This window comes from Phoca vitulina, unplaced genomic scaffold (genome assembly GCF_004348235.1).
Source record: "Phoca vitulina isolate PV1807 unplaced genomic scaffold, GSC_HSeal_1.0 scaffold26, whole genome shotgun sequence".
NCBI classification, from domain to species: domain Eukaryota; kingdom Metazoa; phylum Chordata; class Mammalia; order Carnivora; family Phocidae; genus Phoca; species Phoca vitulina.
The window spans coordinates 9,415,481-9,434,114 of NW_022589729.1; the positions used below are offsets into that span (position 1 = coordinate 9,415,481).

Genomic DNA, 18,634 nt, shown 5'->3' on the forward strand with positions numbered 1-18,634 from the left:
TTGATGTAGTGTTCCATGATTCATTGTTTGCGTATAACACCCAGTGCTCCACGCAGTATGTGCCCTCTTTAATACCCATCACCAGGCTAACACCTCCCCTCACCCCCCTCCCTTCTAGAACCCTCAGTTTGTTTCTCAGAGTCCATAGTCTCTCATGGTTTGTCTCCCCCTTTGATTCCCCCCCTTCATTCTTCCCTTCCTGCTATCTTCTTCTTCTTCTTCTTCTTCTTTTTAACATATAATGTATTATTTGTTTTGGAGGTACAGGTCTGTGATTCAACAGTCTTACACAATTCACAGCGCTCACCATAGCACATACCCTCCCCAATGTCTATCACCCAGCCACCCCATCCCTCCCGCCCCCCACCACTCCAGCAACCCTCAGTTTGTTTCCTGAGATTAAGAATTCCTCATATCAGTGAGGTCATATGATACATGTCTTTCTCTGATTGACTTATTTCGTTCAGCATAATACCCTCCAGTTCCATCCATGTCGTTGCAAATGGCAAGATTTCATTCCTTTTGATGGCTGCATAGTATTCCATTGTATATATATGCCACATCTTCTTTATCCATTCATCTGTCGATGCACATCTTGGCTCTTTCCATGGTTTGGCTCACTGTCTCTTAAATTTTGTTCAACCAAATGGTTTATGCTTAACCCTGCTTTCCTTCTGGAAATCTAGGATTTGGGGGGTTATTCATGTAGACAGAGGCTGTCTACATAAACAGCCCCCCATACAAACCCTGGGCATTGAGTTTCTAATGAGCTTCCCTTGTTGGCAACATTGCACATATTTTCATAAAACATTGCCGGGGGAATTAGGCATATCCTGTATGACTGGAACCTTGAGGTTGGTTTCCCCTGGACTTACCCATGTACCTTTCCCTTTGTTGATTGTACTCTATTCTTATGCTATAATAAATTTTAGCCACAAGTAGGACTATGTGATGAGTCCTGCAAGTCTTTGAACCTGGGAGTGGTCTTGAGGACCCCTAACATAAATAGTAAAGGAGTTCTACTCTTATCATACCACAGAGTACTGCTCTATTTCTTTTGGTTTCCTTACACTCTCTGCCTATCCTTTTGAAAATAGTTTCTTTATCAAGCTCTTTATTACATTAGTTAATTTGAATGTACTCTCTCTCCTCTTCTGAAACCCTATCACCCAGTGACTGTAAATATTTCATATAAATATTGATAATTATTTGATTGATTCATTTCTATACATGATTTTTTGAAATTTCTTAACAAAAATATTAATGGTTTTTAAAGTAAAGTAACACAGAAACCTTTGATATGTTATTTAATGAAGAACTCTGAGTAGGGTGTACTTCTCTAAACGGATGGAGGATTATGAATTTTGTTAAGCCAGAAGGTAATAAATAAACTGGTGGCTGATTGTTCTTAAATAGTTAGACATTTTTTTCTCCTTTACCTTTATGTATTCTGGCGGGGAGGGGGGGTCGTGAGGAATGAAGGAAAAGAGGGAGACTGAGGGAAATATGCAGTGAGAAGAGATGATGTTTTCATAGTATGTACTTACATTATATAAAATATCACTAAAATAGTGAGATGAATGTTCTTATGTGCCTCATGGAAGCAATCATATTACTTCTAACAATCATTGCACCTCTAACAAGTGTGGGTATATCCACATAGTACATTCAAATTATTTCTTGTTAACATTTGTACTGTTTAATATCCATGACATCCATGGGTATTTGTATCGCCAGCTATTATTCTTTATTTTACACTGTGCTCTGTGAAGCAAGATGAGGCATTGTGCTTAGTGTAATGGAAAATTTCTTTTTCAAAATCCAAAAATTATGTTACTTAAATTTCAAGTTTCAACATAACTTATTTATGTTAACTTTTAAAATAATTAAGTAGAAAATAAGTGTTATGTATCCTTGGATACTTTCTCAAAAAAAAAAAAAAAAGAAAAGAAAAGAAGAAGAAGAAGAAGAAAAAGAAGTGCTTAGTGTAAACTTTTGTGGTCCACTCCCCAACTATGTTTATGACAGCTGCATTGACCTACAAAATTGTTTTATGCTTATAGATAAAAAGCTTTGTTTTAGAGAACTCATGATGTATACCTTCTGTTTATTAATGTCTTGGTAAACCACATGGCTTCTTGATAAAGTAATCCTGAATCAGAGAGACCTCTTTGCTGGATATCGTACTTCAGCTTACTTGTGTGCTTATTGATTGCCTTTGCTAATAAATGCTCTCTCTATTGTAATTTAGCTCCGTCCCAACAACCTCCACCCAGAGGACAAGTTCAAAGTTCTTCTGCTATCAATCTGTCCTGGAGTCCACCTGATTCTCCAAATGCCCACTGGCTTACTTACAGTTTATTCAGGGACAGTTCTGAAATCTATACAACTGAAGATCAATACCCATACAGTAAGTTTAAAGGTTTGGTGATAGAAAGATATAATATTCTGAGAATTGATATATTAGTTAAGTTCTTTGACACTGAGGATAAATGTTGTTGTGGTTTCCTGTATCTAGCAGAGAGTATTTCAAGCAGAGACAGAATTACGAGTCTCACTAGCAGGCTCCTCATAATCAAAACAATGCAATAAAAATGAGATGCTTCTTATCTGATAGTCCCTAATGCTTATCAAATTCTCAAAGATGAAAAAAAAAAATTACCCTATTCAGCCAGCATTGATGAGGATGTGGAGCAGTTAGAACTTACATAAATTGCTGGACTGTCTGTGTAAGTTCATTGGCACAACTTTTCATGCAGGATAGACTGTTAAAATGTATGAAAAACTATGTCCTTTTGTATACCATTTGACTCAGCAAATTTCCTTTAGGAAATTTATCTTAAATGAACAGTCATAAGTGGGCACAAAATATGTTCCAGCCTACACTATTTGTAATAGCAAAATATTGCATAACATTCAGATATTCAAAGATTTTTCAATAAATTTTGATAGATGGCATAATAGGATCCTGGTACATAGGTAAGTGAATTGTAGGATGTGATTACCTATAAAATTATATTTTAGTTTACATGTTGATGAATGGAAATGTCCATGACACATTGTATAACATAATAAAAAATATTATAAATAATCTGTTATATTAAATTAAAAAATATGTAGAAATATTGGAAGACTTACAACAAACTGAACTATAGTTTTCTCTGAGCATAAAGGTTACAGAAAATTTATCAAATATTTCTATTACATGGGTTCAGCTTTTAAAGTTCTTAGGTTAAAAATGGACTTTTTAAAAAGTGGAATCGGAGTACTAACCTTCATGCAAATAATGTAATTTTATGCACACACTGCCATTTCCACAGAGATAGAATATAATATGAACTTAAATTGAAAGAGAAAGGATGTGAAAAACCATGAAGACTATCTTTGCATCTATAACTTTCAAGAAGATTTTAAAGGAGCTTATAGAAATCAAACTATGGGGACCTATTGTCTTTAAAAAAAAATACTTACTCAGATGTTTGAGATAGTTTTCCTAAAGTCAGAATGAAGAAAGAGAAATGTTTACATCCTTCCAGCTCTATCTTATCTGATATTTGCCTCTAGTCATGTTGAGCTACAAGCTAGTTTAAGAAATTAGTTTAAAAACATTGGAATAGTGATTCTAATTCAAGTTTCCATTTTGTTCTCTTTGTTTAATACCCATTTTCCAAATTCCAGTTTAACTTACTTAATTAGTGAGAAGAGTGTGTAAAGTTCTGTAGAGGCACTGAAGTTCCATAATCTTCCTCAAAATGGTTAGGGAGATGCCTTGTTTTAACATAGTGGTTGGATTTAGAACTTTGGCAGAGCATACATTTCTATTTTGCATGTAGTAGAGTAGGTTACATTTTGTACCTAATTCTGACTGACATGCACCTACATTATGGTGTCCACTTTCTGTTAACTCTAAACGTTTCTCCAGTATTCCAGCTCTTCTTTGAAGTTAATGGCAACTCTGAACTTCATGATGCAGATTGCAAAGCGAAATGAACATCTGTCTACATCTGCCATGTTGGCAAAGCATCCTAAAAACCTGCTACTAGAATGTTTATTTTCTTCCAAATATCAGCATGATCCAGGTGTCCTGCAACTTAAACTTTTGTGATAGGGGAAGAGAGAGTTCTAAAAATATTGAAGTGATTTTGAAGATAACTGTACCACTGGTTGGATTATTTCTGAAATTATGAATTAGGGTCACCCCATTTTCCATTCAGCTTAATTCAATAATAAAATTAAACTTCAATTATACCCTTCAATTCCAGTGGCATGTTTTCCATAGTAACATATTGTGATCTATTTTATAGACCATTACATGAGAATATAACGCTCTGGCTCTTACTCATGATTGCACTAATATAGAATCCAAATAACAGTTTCTTACATAAATAATGTGTACTCATTCACTAATCAGACATTTATATAATCCTATTAAACGAGGTATTATTTCCTAAAACCTTATTTTTCATTAAAAAATGCCACTCTTGGCATTTCTTGACAATCACTATAATTAATGATGTGAAAATTATCTGCATCATGGCATTTGAACAGTAAGAACAATTGGTTAATGCTGTCAGAACTTTGTATCATTCTAATAATACCCTCATGTTTATTACTCTATTTCCAGTGTGTGGATAGCATGTGTAATACGAAAAGGAAACAGAACTTATATTCAGTTGGATGAACACAAATCTTTGGGTTAAATAAAGGCATTTGGAATTATAGGTGGAGAATCATTGAACTTTTCACAGAAAATTAATAGTGTTGTCTTCTGAGAAAGTTGATCATTTGGTTGAGACTGTTATAGAATTCCTTGTTAGAATAATAACTTTTCCTAGCTTGCCTGATGTACCATCAGGACAATGGTTTCCAACCTAAGATCATGACACACTGGTGTATTATCATCTTTAAAGTTTGCAAAGTATTTGTTACTAGTAATAGCACAGAGATAATGGTGGAATAATTTTAAAGTTTCTGAATAATAAACTTTTTAAAAATAAGCAAAATTTACATCCTCATAAGCTTGTACATAACTAGCTTTCAAAAATAGGAGAGAAAGGTATAGAGGTCAAATAAGCACACTGGGAATTATACATAATCAGCTTATCTCCCCTGTAGCTCCAATCTGGTTTGCCCACAGGTGTTTTCCGTATGATGGGTGTGAAGAGAACAGTTATCATAGGAAATAGCACTCATTTGATAGTGTTGTAGTTTTAGGGAGTGGCCAATAAATCATATTATGTTTTCCTACTTGAGTTTGGAACTAAAAGGGAACTAGACCTAAGAGTCAGTAAGATGGACATGAAAAATAAAAGTCATCTTTATTACTGATAAAAGTCAGATTGGAGATTAGACCCTCTCTCCTGCATGAAGACAGACTAGAAGAGAAAAATAAATCAATGGGCTGATCTGAGCATGCTCTGTTTCTCCCTTTTCTCCCCAAATTCATGGGAAGCCATGAGTAGAGAAATAGTCCTTACATGTTTACTCTAAAAAAACCCTATCGCAGAGAAACTAGAGGATGAATACTTCTACACATGACCATTGCTTGCATAGCCTAAAGACGTTAACATAGTTTAGAGTTTTAGATGACGATACATCTTAGTGAACCCTGGGACTTCATTTCTACCTTTAATATCATTATCATTTGTTACTCTATTCTACATCAAGGGATCGATGTAACAAGTGGTAAGATGGTTCAGCTTCTCTGAGAGAAGCAAACAGTAAATAAAGGGAAGGGATAAGAAAAGAAAAAAATGGAAGAGTTGAGGACAAGCAACTGTTTCTATAAAGCTCTTAATATTCTTTCCTAGAAAAATCAATCAGGTATCTATGGAAAAGTCATTCCTTCATTTATTCAGTAAAATTCTTTTTTTTTATTATGTCATGTTAATCACCATACATTACATCATTAGTTTTTGATGTAGTGTTCCATGATTCATTGTTTGCATATAACACCCAGTGTTCCATTCAGTACGTGCCGTCTTTAATACCCATCACCAGGCTAACCCATCCCCCCAACCCCCTCCCCTCTGGAACATTTATTCAGTAAAATTTTATTCAGTGTTTACTCCAGATCAGGAACTGTATGAGTCACTAGAAACACAAAGATGGAGGGAACAGTTCTTGTTATTGCGAGGGGAGATAAAAAGAAAAAATTATAATATATATTAAATGTTGAGTTAGAGTAGACTTAGAGTATTAAGAAAGTACTGGGAGGGGGAGAGGAAGCCATGCCTGGTGGCAGAGAGGAGACTGAGAATCATTGAAAGTTTCACAATAAGGAGGTGATGTGTGACCTAGATTAGCCAGGTACTGCAGTGAAGGAAGAACGATTTTCCTGGAAGAAATTGTATGTGAACAGCATGAAGGGAAGGTGTATGAGAAAATAAGGTACATTCAGCAAAGCTCAGCAGGTCCAGGTGGCTTTCATGGGTGGTATATTAGGGAAATACTGCAAACCATAGTGGGTACCAGCCGAGATCATGAATTAGTGCTGAGGCAAGAATTCTGAATGTTGTCCTGAATGTGCAGAAGTTTGTGGTAGGGGGCACCTGGGTGGTTTAGTCGGTTAAGCGTCTGCCTTCAGCACAGGTCATGATCCCGGGGTCCTGGGATAGAGCCCTGCATGGGGCTCCCTATTCAGCGGGAAGCCTGCTTCTCCCTCTCCCTCTGCTTACTGCTCCCCCTGCTTGTGCTCTCTCTCCCTGTCAAATAAATAAATAAAATCTTAAAAAAAAAAAAAAAAGAAGTTTGTGGTAGGAGAACAATTTTTCCAAGCTCAGAGCTAAAGATAGAGATAATTCTTATCCTAACTTAGGAGTATGACCTGCTCTAGATAAGTTCTTTTAACCCAAGTCATTTTGTTGTTGTTATGATAAAATTAAGGGGAACTCTATTTACACCCTTTCAATTACTTTTATTTAGTTCATACTATATGTTGTTTATACAGTGTTTTTAACCAAATATATGCTGCCATCTGAATTCTATAATTACTCTAATTACTTACTAAATAGACTCCTCTTGTAGATTTTGATCTATCAGGATTATATTCCATTTCTCAAATGCTACAAGCATCAAGTACGTACTGAACTTCTCTTAATTATCATCAGGTTATGTATCTTCCAACTTCCAGTTTAAGCGTGTGCCATTCTCTTTGAATATTAAGCACTGATATTTATTTTTACCTTTTAGGTTTGGCTTTTGACACGTTAAATAGAATATTTTCCACCAGTTTGCAAACCTTCAATGATTTTTTCAAATGTTTTAAATATTTTAAACTGTCTCATGTGGAATACAGAAAACTTTAACTTAATAAGTATTTATTGAATTTACTATTATATGCCAGAAATGTATGTAATAGTACCTACACCCTAGCTATTATAGACAGGCAATTTCCCTTATTGTTTAATTATGATCACAATACTCTGTTATGAGCAACAAGTATGATGTTCAGGTAATACACTGAAAACCAATGTAGTAGTCCTTTGAATAATTGATAGAATGAAACTACTTAGCAACTACTATCAATATATCAAAAGCAAATTTTTCCAATGGAGGATATCACTTTTTCCAAAGAAGCATAGTAAATGTCATTCATCAAATCTTTCTAGTGGAGGATATCACTTTTTTTAAAGAGGCATAGTAAATTTTATGTATCAGCTTTACTGATTGATTCAACAAATATTTATTGAGCTTCTACTCTGTGCTACCAATACAGTGGCGAGTAAGGAGAACATGGTTGGTCCTGGCTTCCCAGGGTGATAAGTCTAGTGTCAAGGAAAGACAATTCATCAAACTATTAAAATACAACGTGAGAAGGGTTGTGTTAAGGGATATATATACATAAATATATATGTATGTATATTATATATACTAACATATGTGTGTGTATCTATATATCTATATATCTATATCTATCTATATCTATATCTGTATGATACTAATGGGAGATTATGGCTAGTTTACTTTCTTCTACATCCAGGAAAACCTGAAATCTCATAATATTCTCCCACTCCTACCTCACTTAAGCATGCTCAGTACATTTTTAAAAAACTGAATACCAACTCTCCTCTGCCCTGAAACCATTTCAGTTTTGGATTGCAGGAAAGGTAAGGGATTAGGAGAATATGAATCTGGATTTTCCCAGATTACTTAGGTTCTCAGAAGGTAACTGTATCCTGGTTTGATTTTATAATAGAAAATTTCACTAATATGGGAAATAAGAATTCGATATCAATGGGAATACATTTTTGTTATTTGATACTAAGCATACTTGGAAATAAATTAATCAGTGCAGGGGCGCCTGGGTGGCTCAGTTGGTTAAGCATCTGACTTCAGTTCAGGTCATGATCCCAGGGTCCTGGGATCTAGCCCCACATGGGGCTCCCGGCTCGGGGGGAAGCCTGCTTCTCCCTCTCCCTCTGCCCTTCCCCCTGCTCGTACCTGCCCTCTCTCTCTCCCTCTCTCTCAAATAAATAAGTAAAATCTTTTAAAAAAGAAATTAATCAGTGCATATGGTTATTACTATTAGCATCTCCAAAGAGGAATCTCATGCTGTGTTTGTGCAATAATTTGTCTAAGTGATTTTGTTTTTGGTATAGATCTTTTTCTTATAAAAATGTTATATCCTATTAAGGAAGCTTAAAATAATTTTTTTTTTTTTTTTAAGCTTCACAACTGCAGCATTCTAGTATGATGACTAAGTTCACTTTGGAAAATTTCTGGAGTAGTATATACTCCCAGTTTATTTTTCATAATAATACTCAAGTACACATGTGCTACATGGCCTTCATGACTATGTTTTTAAATAATTATGTGTTATTGGAATTCTATTAATGTATCATAGTAATATTAAAATATTGTAACCCATTAAATTCCACTTTAACTTACTTCAACATTTCCTATTATAAATAACACATCCATACTTTTATATGCTTCCTGACGAAACGTTCCCCCAAAATTGGATTAAGGACCAAGGTCTCATAAAATATATTTTAATGTATGCTAGTATACGCTATAGGTTTATTGCCTCTCAGTTTCAGCCCTGCTCTTCACTGCCTGCTTTGTGACAGTGAAACTGGAACCTGTAAATAGCTCTCCTTGGCCAGGTGGGCCATTGTAAGGGTCACAGTCCTGCAATACACTTCCTGTCCCCTTAGAGAGCAGGAAGCTCCAGGCACATGCCTAACCATGTCCACTCCCTAGCTTTTTAATCCTTTAAAAAACCCCAGACTTCTCCTGTGTCAATTCTCCACTGATGATAACAAATGTCTCCAAAATTTTGCAGGTTAAAACAACAACAAACATTTATAATTTCACAGTTTCTGCGGGTCAGAAACTCAGGAGAGGTTCCAGTCAAGACATTGGCCAGGTGACAAATGTAGCTTGTGACTGCAGTTGGACAACCCTTGGTCCAGTGCAATACTGTTTAACAAGCAAACAGGTTACATAGAAGAGACTGCTATTTCTGTTTCAGAGAAGTGCCAGGAATTTCTCTTATATCTTCTGTAAAAAAGGCAACTATATTATAGAAAGAACAAGAGTTTAAACAACCTTCTAGGGGCGCCCGGGTGGCTCAGTCGTTAAGCATCTGCCTTCGGCTCAGGTCATGGTCGCAGGGTCCTGGGATCGAGCCCCACATCCAGCTCCCTGCTCAGCGGAGAGCCTGCTTCTCCCTTTCCCACTCCCCCTGCTTGTGTTCCCTCTCTCGCTGTCTCTCTCTCTCTCTCTGTCAAATAAATAAATAAAATCTTAAAAAAAAAACCCTTCTAAATAGTTTTCATGACAAGAGGCACTTTTCTTATGTTACACTGCACAGTAAAAACAATCAGAATTCGTTCTCAGTTTTAAATATATGAACCATTCTCTTATTCAAAAGAGCAGATTGTATAGTTTATGTGATTAAGTTATATAAATAGGAAAACAATTAGAAAGGATTCCTTACCAATTTGTGAAATGTAACTCTTTTCTTCTTTTAATTTCAGATATTCAGTACTTCTTAGATACTGACCTGTCACCATATACTTCCTATTCCTATTACATCGAGACGGCCAGTGTGCATGGTTCAACAAGGAGTGCGTCTGTCATTTATAAGACGAAACCAGGGGTCCCAGAAGGAAACTTGAGCTTAAATTATATCCTTCCTATTAGCTCAGACTCCGTGACACTTGCCTGGACTGCACCTTCAAATCATTCTGGGCCTATAGAAAAATATATTTTGTCCTGTGCTCCTTCAAGTGGCAATCAGCCATGTGTTCCTTATGAAGGTCATGAAACCTCTGCTACCATCTGGAATCTGGTTCCATTCACCAAGTACCATTTTTCTGTACAGGCATGTACTAGTGGGGGCTGTTTACACAGCTCACCCCTTACGGTGATCACAGCCCAGGCACCTCCCCGAAGGCTGGGTCCACCTGAGGTGCAGCAGATCAGTTCCACAGAACTTCATGTAGAATGGTCTCCCCCAATGGAACCAAATGGTAAGAATTCAGGGCTTAGATTTCCCTTTCTTGAGCAAAACAGGAATGAGAATCTAGGCATTTGGAATTGTGCAGTAAGAATCTGGCAACTGTATGCATTTTTGTAACTGTAGGATATAATAATTGAGAATTTCTAAAGATATCAGATACTATTTGTACTGGTTAGTAGAACAAGTATATTTCTTTAATCTAATAACAAATTCCATTCATTTAAATTGCCCCTTAAAAGGCTAATATTATCTTTGCTCTTAATGACATCTGTCACAACAAAAATGATGTTTCTAATTTGAAACTCACTTATGAAATGCATTATATTTGACTGTGTCACAAGTTAGGGCACCCATAAGCAGTAAATTTTCTCTTTTAAGCAAGGAAAGGATATAAAATAATACAAAAAATATGTATATAGGCTAGCTGACTCCATTAAGTTAATTTTTTGTCTTCATATAATTGAACCCTTGGTTATATAGGCCAGACACAAATTCATAGATTTTTAGTAATTAATATCATGTACGTACGATGGTAAAACCTTTTCTCTTAGACTTTTAAAGTTATTTAAGAAGACTAGGTAGAAATCAAGTTTAATATTCTAGTATTTATATAAACAGGGCTTGTATTAAACAGGTAATAAAATACCCATATTTGAAAGTATATAAATTGGAGGTGCAATGATCAAATCTGCCCCCCCAAATGCAATTCTTAGTAGAAATTATGATCATTCATTCTGAAAGGGATTAAATTTACCTGTAATAAATTAAAGCTATTTTGTGTTTATGCATTCCCTTTTGATTTGTTTTTCCCATGAATATGATTTTCAGCAGTATTTCATACATTCATCTGTCCATCAGTTTGTTGTGTTTTGTAAGTCCCATCATCTAGATTACTGAAGAAATGGACAGGTAATCTAGTCAGAAGAATAATGCAAAGCTGGTACTTTTTAACCAGCCTAACCCCGCCCCACCCCCAAAACTGTCTGTCTGTCTGATGAGTCCTCCTGGTTCACTTTTCTAGGAATAATTATAAGATATGAACTCTACATGAGAAGAATGAAATCTGATGGAGAAACCACATCAGCAGAAAGTCGAGTTTTTCAGAGCAGTGGCTGGCTCAGTCCTCACCCACTTGCAGAATCAGCCAATGAAAATGCATTAAAACCTCCTCAAACAGCCACAACCATCACTGCATTGGAACCATACACCAAGTATGAGTTTCGAGTCTTAGCTGTGAACATGGCTGGCAGTGTGTCTTCTGCCTGGACTTCAGAAAGAACGGGAGAATCAGGTGAAGAAAAATGCTTTGAACTCTACTTTGAAGATTCCCAAATGAAAATACTGCCCCAAGTGAAAGTCAACAGAACTAAAGTACCTTTTGAAAAGCAATTATAAATTTATATAGGCCAAGGAAAAATTTAACATACCGGTTGGTTATGTAAATATCTCAAGGTCACAAAGCACTTGCAGTAAGTTTTAGGGAAAAAAATGCTTGAGCTATTACTTCAAGGGGGAAAAATAACTTAACTATAGTTACAGTCTTTGGGGAATGTTTGCCAATAATAGTAATTGGTTTCCATTCCTGAAGTGGGTTGGCCGTATGTCCTATCTTGCTCCAAATTCAGCACAGTTTATGTTCAATGAAAGAGATAACTGTACCAATTTCACAAATCTCATTTTGTTTTTATTTCTCTCTCCAAAGCAAATAGTATAGGTACTAGATGATACCTAATGATAGAATCCTGGATATCAATATCTGTAATTCACAAGAGTGCTTATAAGCAGTTGGCAATATGGTAAGGAAGGAGAGTAAAATTTTTAATTTTCTTAAGATATCTTCACTACAGCAAGTGAGATATTTTTAACCCCCCTCACTCTTTACATTAAAAACACTTCAAATATCATGAGCCTTTAACCAAAAAAAGACACTTTTGTTCTGCTTTGAATCTATGGGTATTCAAAGAAACCCAAGTCCTGATTTAAATTGCATCTGTTAGGACTGTGGGAGGATAAGGGTAGCTTTAGGTTGATGTCCAAGGGAATCATTTCATGAATAAAATGTGCATTGTGCTTGAGCATCTCTTAATGACTACCAGCCATCTTGGACAAATAATAGTGCCATGATAGCACAAGTGATGAGCCATGGCATTCTGGAAGGGGAAAATCAAGGTCAGAAATGAAAAGTAATGGGTGAAACTGCAATACTGGACCCTCATAATCTTATGGGTCACTGGCTACTGAACGTGTGATGAGGTCCTTTGATAATACACCTTTGGTTAGCACATTTAAAATCCATATTAAGATCTCAAGGATGGCAGGGGGAGAATGTATGCGTGTATGTACTCTGAACATTTCAATCAAGATTTATTGAAAACTTTAAAAATTTCTTTGGGGTTATTTAGAACATTTTAGATTTACCTCTTTCCGAGGAGTAATATTCTCCAAGCTCTATCAGTGTGGCTCAGTGAAATACATCTGTACATCAGAAATCCAATATGTCACTATGCATTGTTCTGGACTTCGCGGACTAAGATTCCGTTTTGATGACTTCTCCTTTCAAATGCTTCATAAGACCTGTGGTTTCCAACCCCAAATAATCTACTAGTTATCCTGGTGAACATAAGCAAATTCTTAAATGATGTTTCTTTTGTAAATGGAAAATATCTTTGCTGGGAATATAAGGGTGGAGAACAGCCTTGCAGAGAACAACAACAACAACAACAACAAAAGGCAAGTAGCTTTTCTAAGCACCAGTATATCCTTTGATGTTTAGAAATCGGATTATGTAAGGAACAGGGTTATGTGAGAAACTAGAATAGGTGTATGAATTCCGCCTGGAAACCTGGAGGTCCAGCATTCATTGTCTGCTTGTGTTATCATCATTGGCAGTGCCTGCATTCATGACCCCTCCTTCCGTCTTCCCGCTCTCACCGCACTCCCTCCATGTGTCCTGGGAGAAGCCAGCAGAGAATGTAACAAGAGGAGAAGTTGTGGGGTATAAGATCAATATGGTTTCTGAAAAGTCACCTCAGCAATCTCTTCCAGCTGTGTTGTCACAGGTATTAATATTTTAGAATTGAATTGTCTTCTTTTTGACATTTTCTGATTTTGCAGAACTCTATGACCAAATTCTCCCTTATATATTCCTTACCTGTGGTGTTTGTTTCTTAATATAAAACCATGCATACGAGGCACTGTATATTTCTATCACTTATTTTTCTAACAAAAACATGTATTAAAACAAAATAGGTATGATTTTGTTTAATAAAATACGCTTTCTACACTTAACATCTATCCTTAAATATCTTGTGAGGAGCTGACTTTCAGTAGCTGTGCACTGTCATGTTATTTGGGCATACAGTAATGTATTCAACCAACCCACAGTCAGTTGGTATTTATATTGTGTTAATTCTTTTGGAAATATAAGTAACGTCTTCTATGGACATTTTGCATATTTCTGTTTCCTAAGAGAAGAGAGTTCTGAGGAATGATTTTATCACAGCTTATAGCAAAGGTTAACATGGTCAAGGTTTGGGATATACAGTGACATATTGCCTTCTAGTAATGAGAATAATAATCATAGCTAACTTATAAAGGCTTTATTGTGTACATGGGCTAAGTCATTTGATATGTATATAATAATCCTGGAAGGGGAGAGGCTCTTGTTTCCCTCTAATTTATGGTGTGGTCAATGTACTCCATTAGCCTATTTTACCAGCATGAGGGTGGCCAATGACAGAGGTGGCTGATGTTAACTGGACAAGTCACTGTGTACTTGGCTGTTTAGCACCTCTTTTGAGGAAGATGCTCTTTGGTGGGCATTAGCACAATATAAAGAGATCCTCACACATAAGCATCTCTCCCATGGGCCTATCCACATTCTTCTTTCCCACACTTCCTGGTTCCTGATCTTCCAGGCTTTTTTTTTTCCATGCCCATGCCCAATACATTCAGGTCACTGCCATATAGTTCAGATGTGTTCTGCCTTTGGACTCTTCCCTTTCCACACAAAATGGATGGCCAGGTTCACTGCCTGAAGTTCTGCCCATTGAGCAGATTTCTTCTTACTGCTGGTTTTTAGGGCCATTCTTGAATGGGGTTATAGAGCATCCATCACCCATTTTTGACTTGCAACCACGTACTAAGACAGCCCATCTGTGAACCCAACCACATTTTTCTACTCTGTCAGCTCTTGAGGAACGTCCAAGAAGTCATAGGTATGAGCTGAGATTGAGCCATCAGTGTACAAATGGTAGATGACATGGGGTCCAGACAACCTGCTTGCACAGCATATTATTCCTGGCTCTGCTTATGCCTGTTACCAGATATCCCCTTCCATTTTACGATGAATTTCTGTTGGACCAACTTGGCCTTAAGACATAGCCTGTCTGACAGAACTCAGCTCATGAGGGGTAGCTCTGGCTACATGACCATTTGATGTTGATAGTCAGATTCTCTGCTTTGACCAAGGCCCACTAGCATGCTAGGGGCTGTCTAGCAGATGGTGTTTAATTTCCATTGTGTGATATGACCTTGCTCCACATCCCGTAAGTGTACCTTGTGACTCTCTTACTGAGGGCTTGCCATAAATGTCTCACATAGCACAGGATCTGATAGGCTTTATGTCCCAAGTTGCTTGGCTGCTTGCAACACAGCCTTGACCTGCTGAAGAATCCTCTCCAGCCCTAGGGCACCCTCAGAGCTGGCAGTACTCCATAGTGTTCAGTAACTTGGTCAGAATAGTATTCCCAGATGTGGAATATACTCTCTTCAGAATGTAAGAAGGCCTGCCAGACATTCTGTTTCTTTCCTCCTAGTGGTAAGGACAAGATGCAATAATTTGACCTTTACTTTGGAAGGGATGTCCTAGCATGTCTTAGGCTACTGGACCCCTAAAAATTTTACTGATGTGGCAGACCCTTAATTTTAAAAAAAAACTTGATCTCTCATTCTTTGGAGCATATAATACTTACCAAGACCTCTGTATATCTGCATGTCTTGCTTCTCTGATTCATTTAATAGGATGTTATTAATTTGGAGAACCAATACTGCCAAGGCAGTTTTCACAGTTTGCCTTGAATTGATGACCTTCAGATCTTGTCTTTCTTCAATGCATTAATAGCACCCAGCAAGAGCTACTTGATTCCACAGTCCTAATAATTACTACATTCCCCAAAGTAGTCCATGTAATTTCCAGTTCCACCAAACCAGTGAACTTCCTTCTACTGGTAAATCATCCAGTTCACCACCTATGAGTTTAAGAATTGCACCACTAGTGTATGCTAGGGGCCATCAGTACTCCACCCACTACCTGTGATGAGGTTCTCTTTGGCAGCCAGCTGGTTGGTGATCCAACTCCAAAACATCATTTTAGAGTCTCCTTCCTAGGGCACTCCTGCTGTCACTTAGGTCAGGTTCTCTGGGAAACAGATGCTGTGGAGAGGATTGAGTACATGTTTATTGAGGAGTGCTCTCAGAAACAACACACGGAAAGTAGTAAGAGTTGCAGGGTTGAGCAGAATAAGAAGCTGAATTGTGATGCAGTAACAAAAGGGTCTAAGCTGATCCTGTGGGTAGTTCTGGAGCTGAAATGACCCTATTAGGTTGTCCTAAAGAAGTCAAGGAGCCAGACCTTTGTACCCCATTGTATTAGTTTCCTGGGACTGCAATAACAAATTAACCATAAACTAAGTGATGTAAAACAACAGAAATTTATTTTTTTAATGGAGGGCCAGAGTCTGAAATCAAAGTGTTGGCCGGGCCATTTTCCCTCTGAAAGCTGTCCAGGAGATTCCTTCCTTGCCTCTTTCAGCTTCTGGTAGCTCCTTGCGTTCCTTGGTTTGTGGCAGCATAACTCCAGTCTCTGCCTGTCTTCACATGGCCTTCTTCTCTGTGTTGCTGTCTCTTTGTATCTGTGTATCCCTCTCCTTTCTTCTATAAATATATCCCTTGTACTTAAGACCCAGCTTAAATCCATGATGGTTTAATTAATTATATCTGCAAAGACCCAGTTTCCAAATAAGATCACTTTCTGAGGTACTAGGCAAACAAGGATTTCTGAGAGACCGTCTTCAACCCATTCCCAATAGGTTTGCCAATATTTCTGAGCCTTTGCAGTAGACAGAGCATGTTTACAACACAAAGCTAGAAGAAGAACCAATAAATAATTTATGATTCCTTGTTTTACTTTTTCATTAGTCTGGAAATAAGTGCTGACTAATTTGCCTCTGTCTCAGGTGATAAACACAGAGGTAGCCTTACACATATCTTGTAACTGAAATGATTTAGTCTACCAGTCCAGTGTATCATAAAATTTAAGGTAAATTTACAGCTGTAACTGCTTTGTTTGGTCCTTAATGTTATACCGTATTTATCATTGTTGTCTTGTTGTTTTTGCTATGCTTTTGCTTTGTAAACTATTCTTTCTCCGTAAAACATAGCTTCAAAGCAACTATTACTTGCAGTATGGTATTCTAGTCTAAGAAACAAAAATAAGAAAAAAACATAGTTCCTAAAAATATAGCCTTAGAAGTCAACTTGTTTGTTCATATTCCACTTCTGCCAATTGCTAGCCATCCACACATCTCTGCCCTTCAGGTTTTACTCATCTGTAAAATAGGAAAACAATTTCTGCTTATCTACATGATTTTTGTGGAGTTTCAAGTGCTTGACAAATATTAGGTCCTACTAGTGATTATTATTAATGGGATAGGACTACATTAAACTTTTAAAAAGGTAATTTTATCATTCAGTGGAGCAGGAAAATATTTCTTTTTTATTAGTGACAAAAATTATGTACATGCATCTTTTTTGTTGAAAAGTCCTTCTTTGTGGCTGAGTTGAAATAAGGATATAGATATGCCACTTTATTCTCTTACGCTTTCTCTCCCTACAAATATCTATCTACCTAATCATATATTCAAGAAAGTGAAATCAAGAGTGGCAAAGTCAAAATCTTCACCTTCTCAATAATTAAATTTGTATCCACACTGGCCTGAGTGTGTCTTGTTATAAGCTCGATAAAAAAGTAGCCAAAATTTCTAGGGAAAGCCTACTGTAAATAATTGTTACAGAAACATTGACTAAGAATGTGGCAAGGAAATATATAGAAGTGGTGATATTATCAGCGTAGGATTTCAAGCTTCTACAGAATTCTCTCCACTTCCTTAAAGATTTATCCCAAAGAAAATTTTCAATTAAATTGCTCCTTTAAGTCTTATAAAATGACTATATATATGATAAAGACAAAGTTTATCTGCGTGATTATTTTATGTGCCCCAAGCTTTAAGGTAAATGTCTTTTTAAAATCATGTAATTTATAACAACTATCTATAGAGAAGTAAAAGTCCATCAAAATTAGTATTAATCTATATTTTCTATTTCTTGTTATATTTCATCTTGTATTCTTGCTCCACAGAATAGTTTGCTCAAAAAATGATGCAACATCCTAAATGAAATAGGAAATACTTCATTTTTAAATTTTTTAAAAAAAATTTGAGTATAGTTGATACAATATTAAATTAGTTTCAGGTGTACAACATAGTGATTCAACTTCTGTATATGTTATGCTATGTTCACCATAAATGTAGCTCCCATCTGTCACCACACAATGCTGTTACAATAACATTAATCATATTCCCTATGCTGTGCCTTTTTATTCCCATGACTTATTGATTCCATAACTGGGAAACCTGTGTCTCCCACTGTCCTTCACCTATTTTGTCCATCCTCTCCACACCTTCCCTCTGGCAACCGTCAGTTTGTTCTCCATATTTGCAGGTCTGATTTTGCTTTTTGTTTGTTTATTCATGTGTTTTGTTTTTTAGATTCCACATATGAGTGAAATCCTATGGTATTTGTCTTTATCAGTTTGACTTATTTTACTTAGCATAAGATCCTCTAGGTCCATCCATGTTGTCATAAATGGCATGATCTCAACCCTTTTTATGACTGCATAATATTCCGCTGTATATTTTTACCACATTTTCCTTAAAATAAGAAACACTTTATTATATTTTATCTGGAGAACAATTCCATTTTCTAAAAGTCTACATTAATCCTACCAGATTGTTCTAAATGGGATAAATTGTATAGCAATATTCAGTAAATTTTACTCATTTCAATGTTTTACTTTTCTTAGAAAATCTTAAATCACATTGCACAGAA

At 36.4% G+C, this 18,634-nt stretch overlaps 1 protein-coding gene across 1 annotated transcript in view; it reads left to right on the forward strand.

Moving 5' to 3' along the window:
* Window positions 1–18,634, forward strand: part of USH2A (usherin) — a 682,897-nt gene that overhangs the window by 168,883 nt on the left and 495,380 nt on the right. The window contains exons 15-18 of the mRNA XM_032422367.1: window positions 2,252–2,410; window positions 9,984–10,478; window positions 11,490–11,759; window positions 13,358–13,527. Coding sequence (XP_032278258.1) covers window positions 2,252–2,410; window positions 9,984–10,478; window positions 11,490–11,759; window positions 13,358–13,527 — 1,094 coding nt within the window. The remainder of the gene's footprint in view (window positions 1–2,251; window positions 2,411–9,983; window positions 10,479–11,489; window positions 11,760–13,357; window positions 13,528–18,634) is intronic.